This window comes from Talpa occidentalis, unplaced genomic scaffold (assembly GCF_014898055.3).
Source record: "Talpa occidentalis isolate TD23 unplaced genomic scaffold, MPIMG_talOcc4v2.1 talOcc4.3093, whole genome shotgun sequence".
Lineage (NCBI taxonomy): Eukaryota > Metazoa > Chordata > Mammalia > Eulipotyphla > Talpidae > Talpa > Talpa occidentalis.
Window position 1 is genome coordinate 1 of NW_023603289.1, and position 7,570 is coordinate 7,570.

A 7,570-nucleotide genomic window follows, 5' to 3' on the forward strand; every position below is an offset into this window, starting at 1 on the left:
TAGTGTCATCTTCATCTTGGTAACTTGCTGGGCGTGAAAATTAACTGGGTTGGTTCCAACTTGAGGAACCTAAAGAAAAACAAGTATCTTGCAGATCAGAGCTCCTTTACAAAGGATCAGCAACTGGAGATCAGGGGGCCACTGCTTATAGCTCGTCCCTGAGGAGGAAAGACATTAACTGTACTTCAAGCACAGTGGTCAACGTTCACTTTGAAGCAGCTTCGTACATTGCTGAAAATCAAAATTGATGTTTTATTTTCAGAAAGTTTAAAATGCACCTTTCCCTCTGGAACATGTGACCGCAGCACACATGACCACAGCAAAATGAGTAAGACAAAAGAGTATGTAGTTTGATGACAAGTCAATATGAAGGCAACAAGTAAGGTAAAAATGCCTACCCGTTTGGCTGAGCTGAGAGGCGCTGCGACTTTTCCGGGAGAGACCAACAATAGCTACCATTTTGGCCCCAATGCTAGAGTGCCGCTTTTTGCCGCTGGTGCCCAACGTGCCCACCGCAGTGTCGGACTGGCTGCCATCGGTCTTCTCCAGCGAGCACATGTCCCCGCTGATGCTGGTGCTTTTGGTCATGTTCTTCCCTGAGATGCCCATTTGTCTGCTTTGCATTTTGGATGTAAAGACACTGGAGGCCGGTGGATCATTAAGAGTGAGGACAAGAGTAAAAAGGAAAAGACATGAAAGGTATTTTAGATCGAACGTTTGGAGCGTATACTTCAATTAGATCATCTAGGGGCCATATATTTAGAAATTAAAATTTTCGAGTCTCATGGTCTTGAATGGACTTTACAATTCAGGGCTGACTTTAATGTGATTATGCAAAATCAGTCATCTAATTTTATTTCTGCTGTCAAGAAAAGGCACTACTTTGCATGACCACAGGAAATAAACATATTCACGAAAAATCAGTGGGCTCACTTATGAGGAAGTGCTGTTCTGCCAGTGCAAATATGCTTTAAGGTTGTCATGCAACATAAGTAAGGTGCTTCCAAAAGCATTCCTTTTTAATGTGCATCACTTCTGCCTTTATAAAGAAATGAGAGGAAAGGGAAATTTTACCAAAAAATTACAGAAATTACAGTATCTGTTGCTAAAAGGAGGCTTTTAAACTAAGTTTTCTTATGAGTAAACTTGACAGGATTTTTCTAATAGTGACTAAATTTGCTAACAAGGAGGGATGTTTTACTAGTTTTGAATAAAAGACAATCTAGTTCACTTTATATAATTTCAAATTTATTAAGATAAATCTATATTCTAAGGTAAAGAAAGGAAATACATCCCTCTTGCATTCATTTGGAAAAAAAAAAGAAAAATCATTATCAGTTTTCTAGACAATATGGTCAGAAACACATAATATCTACTAGGAGACTAACGTTACAAATGGGAGTAATTAAACAGAGCCCTATATTTTTCTATGACCGCTAGAGTATAGGAGGAGGTAGTGTAGGGGATGAATAATCTGGAAGCAGGCTATCCAAATTACCCCACAAATGTGGAAGAATGTGAAGGAAGCAGCCTGCTCTGCAGGAATGGTAAGACTCATTTACAAATTAGCAGTTTTTGACTCAGTATTAGAAAGTCGTAATATTGCACTAATTTGGTTCTGGAGTATGAGACATTTAGAAACAATTTGGCAATATTTGTCAAAAACTTTAAAATAAACAAGTCTAGCTCTTACACTGTTAAGATCTTTGCAGGGAAAAACTTAGCAGTGTGTATAGATTTAGATTTATCAAGAACGATATTTATTGCAGAATTGATTATAATAGGAAAACAAAGTCCACATAAGGGAAAACCCCAAAATGTTCAACAGTAGAGGGTATTTAAGTTATGTTCACCAATAAAACAGCATGTAATTTTGAAATCTTTTATAAATATTTATTGCAATAAGAACATTTTCTTGATATGCTGAGAGAGGAAGCAGCAGCAGATTTTGCAACTTAGCTTTGGCTGGCACACAAGCCAAATATGGATTCACCCTATAACTAATGAATACAGACAAATTCAAATCTCAGGGGCTAGCTAACAGCAAAAACAGAAAAAAAAAAGAAATTCATATAAAATGAAATAAAAAATATCTCTTGCTAAATGAGGTAGTTTGGGAAACAGATTCATGAGATGAGCTATAAGTCACCAGCACAAGACAAGAGGAGATGAAAAGCATATGAGGAAAAATAAAACCATATGTTTGGATTGTTGATAGCCTTAGGAAAAATATATAAATGTAATGGCAAAATATTTATAGTGTGAAAAGTGAGCAGAGAGTAGTTTTAGTTTTCTTTGGTTGATAGCTGTGCTTCTTAACAGTGTTCTTTTAAAAATATTTTGTTTTCCAAAGTGAACATAAAAGTGGAATAGGCTATAAGAAAAATAAAAATAAAACAAACACACATATGAAAAGAGCCACCCAGGGCCAATATCCCTTTTTCTTTACATGGTCAAATACTCAGTCCACGTAGTTCATACCATGGGCTAGAGCATTGCACAGCCTTCCAGCTAATCCTAAGAGATTGCAGCACAGTTACATTGGATGCTGATATGACACTTCATTTCCTGAAAGAGACACAATGTCTCTATATTTCTAAATATCATTTTATGTATGTTTTCTGCTCTGTGACTTTAGAAAAACTTTACATATTTAGTAAAGTACAATATGTAAAATTGCCAATGCAAGTCATAATATTTTAGGACATAATTATAGTTGTTGAAAGGTGTATCCTCAAAGAGTTTCTAAGAGATGAATGCAGTATTGCTAACCATAAGAGAAAGGCAACTGCAGTATCTGTAAGTATTTGTTAAGGCAAAAACAGCATAGTGAGGGTTATAGGAGGATGTGATTAAATTAAATGAATTACATAATATTTATGTAATTAGAGCCAAAGCATTAATAAATTAATAGGCTTGAATAAAAAAACTAAGTGGTTTTACTTAATAAATAACAAACTTACACAAAGTCTTAGTTTGTTACAGCCATAAAAGTAGTATTATAAATAAAATCTGTAGTCACATCAAAACAAATATTTTATCATATGGAGAGCTGGGAAGGTGGTTAGGAGAGAAATTACTCAAGAAATTAGAGACTGGGGTGATTCAGAGTTTTGTGGATAGAGATATAGAAGCCCAGTAGCTAATATATTGGAATATGAGAACTGCACAGCACAGAAACAGAAAAGACATTTAAGGACAGAAAGTATACAGAGACAAGTCTAGAAGGGAAAGAATTTATAACATCTTGGGCAAGGAAGTGGTATAAAAAGGGTTTGCTGGGCTCAAAAGTTAGAATAGTAAAATTGGTAGAGCAGAAAAAATGCCCCTTAGATTAACCAAGTTCCCAAACATTATGGCACCTTGAAAGGCTTAATTGCCTCTCCGTCCCATATTAATGCTTCTGGATTCAGATGCCAAGAGCTAACCACATATCTAACACTATGATAACTAATACTTGAACATATCAGTAGCCTGTGATTAGGAGATGTGTGGAATTTTAAAGTGATGTCTCTTGAATTCTGGCATATTCTTTCAGAGGAAAAACAGGGTAATAACCACTATCTCACACCATACACAAAAATTAACTCAAAAGGGATCGAAGATGTAAGACCTGAAACCATAAAATAAATAGAAGACATAGGCAAAGCATTCCAAGACATCAGTGATGTTTTTGGGTAATCCAATGGGAAGGAAAACGAAAGCAAAAATAAACAAACGGGACTATATCAATCTAAAAAGCTTCTGTACAGCAAAAGAAACTATCACTAACATTAAAAGATATTCTACTGAATGGAAGAAATATCTATCTGAAGGTAAAAAATTACTATTTAAGGGATTTATACACTTTTTTTTTTAAAGATTTTTTTTTATTTATGCATACAAGAACTGGGGTACAGGCCAGAGGTGTGGAGGGTGAGAGGATTCACCAGAGACACAGTGGGAACAGAACAGGCAGATCTACTGAAATACACTGCTGAGGGAGCAGCGGGAGAGTCAGGAGAGGTCTGCTGCACCAGTGGGTTGCTCCCTGGCCGTGGATCGAACTCGTGTTGCAGTGGCTGCGGATAGCTTCATAGGTTGCATCTTAACCCTTTGTGCCACAAGGGAGGCCCGATTTATACACTCTCATGTTCATGACAGCACTATTTAGACTAGCCAAGTAAGGAAATAAGTGCCCAAGGACAGATGGGTAGATTAAGTGCTTATGGTTTATACTCTCCAGCCTCATATGATAATTTTTCAATGTCTTTTATTATGTTAGCTGTGTTCTATCTTCCTTAAAATGTTAAACATTTAAATATGCACATGAAAAATGTACACATTTCAACCATGTAACTTGCTTTCACTGTTGGTTTAAAATAAACTTTTTTTCTAGAAAATTCAGAATTATGATTTAAATTTTTTTCATTTGACATGTATCTTACGAAAACTGCATCTCTTCTCTAATCTCTTCTCTAACTTCTTTATAGTCATCTTTAGAAACAAGATCAAATTTCTATTGTTACTTTTTTCCCCTTGAATTTTCAGGCTTGCAAACATTTCTGAACTTAGCTATTTATAGTAATCATTTTTGTCATTAATTCTTTGAGCAAACATCTACTATGCATTTACTTCACATTAAGTCCAAGGAGAGAGGAGGGGCTGGAGTGGCACCCCTGCTCCATGCCATGGAACAGGGGCGCTGAAACTGACAAGAATACATTTTTTCTTCAGTGGTCTGTTCAAAGCGAGCATCTCTTTCTGATTATCTACCCAGAGGAACACCTTTCTAACATTTGACCTAAACAGTTGCTTCCCAATGTGGCCTTGACTGGCTTGGCAAGTCAGGGGTACCGTGTCATGTCTCCTATTCCTAGGACTTGTTACTGTCCTGTGTGTCCTCTTGTGGCCACATCTGATTGACCATTACGTAGACACAAAACAGTATGTATGCACCTAAGTTAATAAACTTAGAAAAAAAATAGGGCCTCCCTGGTGGCTCAGGGGTTAAGTCACGGCACTATCAAGCTATCGCCAGCCACTGCAACATGAATTTGATCCCTAGCCAGGGAGGTGACCCACATGGCACAGCAGATCTCTTCTGTCTCGTCTGCTGCTCCCCTTTGCTGTGTATTTCAGTAGATTTGCATGTTCTGCTCCCCATGCTGTCTCTGGTGAATCCTCCTAGCCCTCAAACCTCTGGCCTACTCCCCAGTTCTTGTATGTATAAATTTTTAAAAATAATATTAAATTATTAAAAATATATGAAAGCAAAACCCACAGGGAATTTTTAATATGTAAACTTTAATATGAAGTATAGCAAGTTATCTTAACTAAAACTTGAATATTTTTAAATGAATTTAGGTATTTCATGTGGAAAACAAAATACTTTTTATAGCAGGTAATCCCTTATTCTTTGTTAAAATATACTTTGCCTCATTTGATGAATACTGATAATTGACTAAATCCAGTGTTAATAAATCCAGTGTATTAAAATTTCCAAAATTACCCTTTTATTCAACCATAAAGAAAATGTTAGCATTCTTCCATGTAATAACATGCAAATTCTTAATTTAATTTAGAATATGTGCTTAGCTTATATTTGTGCATGTGGACAATTTTCCAATCACCATTACCCAAGTAAAAATTTGTTTCATATGTCATTCAGAATCACCATGAGTGGAAATACTACAACCTCCTTCAACTATTATAATGAGAATAATAGTTTGAAAAGATGTCTTTGGTCATATGTACTAAATCTTCAGTGAAACCATTTAAAGAGGGAGCTTATTAGAAAGCTAGACTGATTTTAATTTTTCTTCTCAGAGTCCTTGTCAATCATTCCTGCAGAGATGGTGAGTTTCTATTCTGACCTGATGTCTCTGCATGCGTAAGGCTAGTCTTTCAAAGTTAAGAGGGCCACTGGAATGAAGCTGACAGGCAAATTATTAACCATTTTCCAGTTATTGCAGTTTTTGGAGTTTTCCTACTTTATTATTATAAATTTGAAAGATATAAAGACTAAGATGGTGAAACTAGGCAGCATACGAAAAAAGAAGCATTGTCAGATTTTTCTGGAACTAAAATATGCTTTCCTGAATATTCAGGACTTCTAACATAAATGTGAGGCATTAAGTATTGCATGAGGTATTGACTTCATTAAATAAACAAAGTAAAATATACAGTGAGAATGTTGAAAATAAAGTTAAGCTTCTCTAAATATATTTACATTTTCTTTGGTTGGATGAATTAACAAAATGATTTTAAAGGTTTTTTACATGTTGTTTGCCAAAAAAAACTATTTTAAGAGAATTATTGTTCAAATGTTTCAAGGTAAAAAAATAGATTTGAAATGAAACTAATTCTTCATATTGGGGTAATAATGAGGCAATTCTTTTTCAGATTCTCCAAACTTAGGACATGATAACTCACAGGAAAACTGTTATGCTCAATTCTTAGGTAGATATGTAGTCCAATTATATTATATGATTTATTCTAGGCCAAAAAAATCTGGTAATTTTATCAAGAGGTAAAACCTTTAGCATATTTCTTAACCTGAGCTTTAGTTTTCTCATCTATTTATTACATACCTTTCTACCTGAATAAAAGCTATATGGGGCAAGAACTTTCCTCTTTTGATCACTGTTAAATCCTAGTTTCAAAAATAATGCCTGCCACATGGTTAGTGTTCAATATAATTGTTGAATAAATGAATTACTTTAATGAACATAATAACTCACAGGTTATGATAAATACTAAATGAAATACCACATATACAGCATTTTGTCTATACATTAGCAAATATATAGCAAATTGTCTATAACATGGTTAAGATGTTAGCTCTGATTATTAAATATTATTGAAAAGGGGACAGTGAGATTTTGCTAAGAATAGGAACTTAAATTTGGTATTTGAAGAAGCAGTTATTTTATATAAACAACAGAACTTCTTTAGTCTCATGGAAATGGAAGCTCAGACTTCATATTGGTACATAATTACCATACTTTGGTCATTTCAAACTTTAAAAGGCATGTTTCAACAAAAATAGTTATAAGATGATCTTATTACATAGATAATTAATAATGCTTCAACAAGCAAATTAAATTTAAAAGACATGTTATCTATAATAAGAAAGAATGTCAATTTAAGGGCTGTATTATTGCTTTTACATAAATATTATTGAGACTGAATAAAATGCTCAGTGAAATTAGAAACATAATGACAATGAAGAGGTCATCAAAAAGTAGTTATCTCTATAACCTAGGGTTACTGTGGCAAAGTGTTTACATGAAACAATAAAGTATTATTTTCTCAAGTCTATGTTGAAAACTAATAGCAAAAATTAATTGGAGAAATATTATTACTATTGCTACAGCTTACCACTTTCTGAAATTCATACTTTCATTTTCAAATGAATTTTGAGGTACCAAAGTCTAGAAAATAATACAGATAGTAAATATCTATTCATCAAATGAAATAATACACATGAATAGGATTTAAGCAAATTGTACACATTGTGTCTCAAACATACTTCTCTTGTATTTTATAGACTATCTCTGCTTCATGGATATTTAAGTTTTTTCCTTTA

The 7,570-nt window shown here is 34.2% G+C and overlaps 1 protein-coding gene across 1 annotated transcript; it reads right to left on the reverse strand.

The window, feature by feature from the left end:
• Window positions 1–398: 398 nt before the first annotated feature.
• LOC119256548 (regulating synaptic membrane exocytosis protein 2-like) lies at window positions 399–7,415 on the reverse strand (the record flags this gene model as incomplete). The annotated part of the gene is made up of 2 exons (XM_054700200.1): window positions 399–640; window positions 7,363–7,415. Coding segments are annotated over 2 exons (295 nt in total), but the record flags the coding sequence as incomplete, so codon positions are not given.
• Window positions 7,416–7,570: the final 155 nt, after the last annotated feature.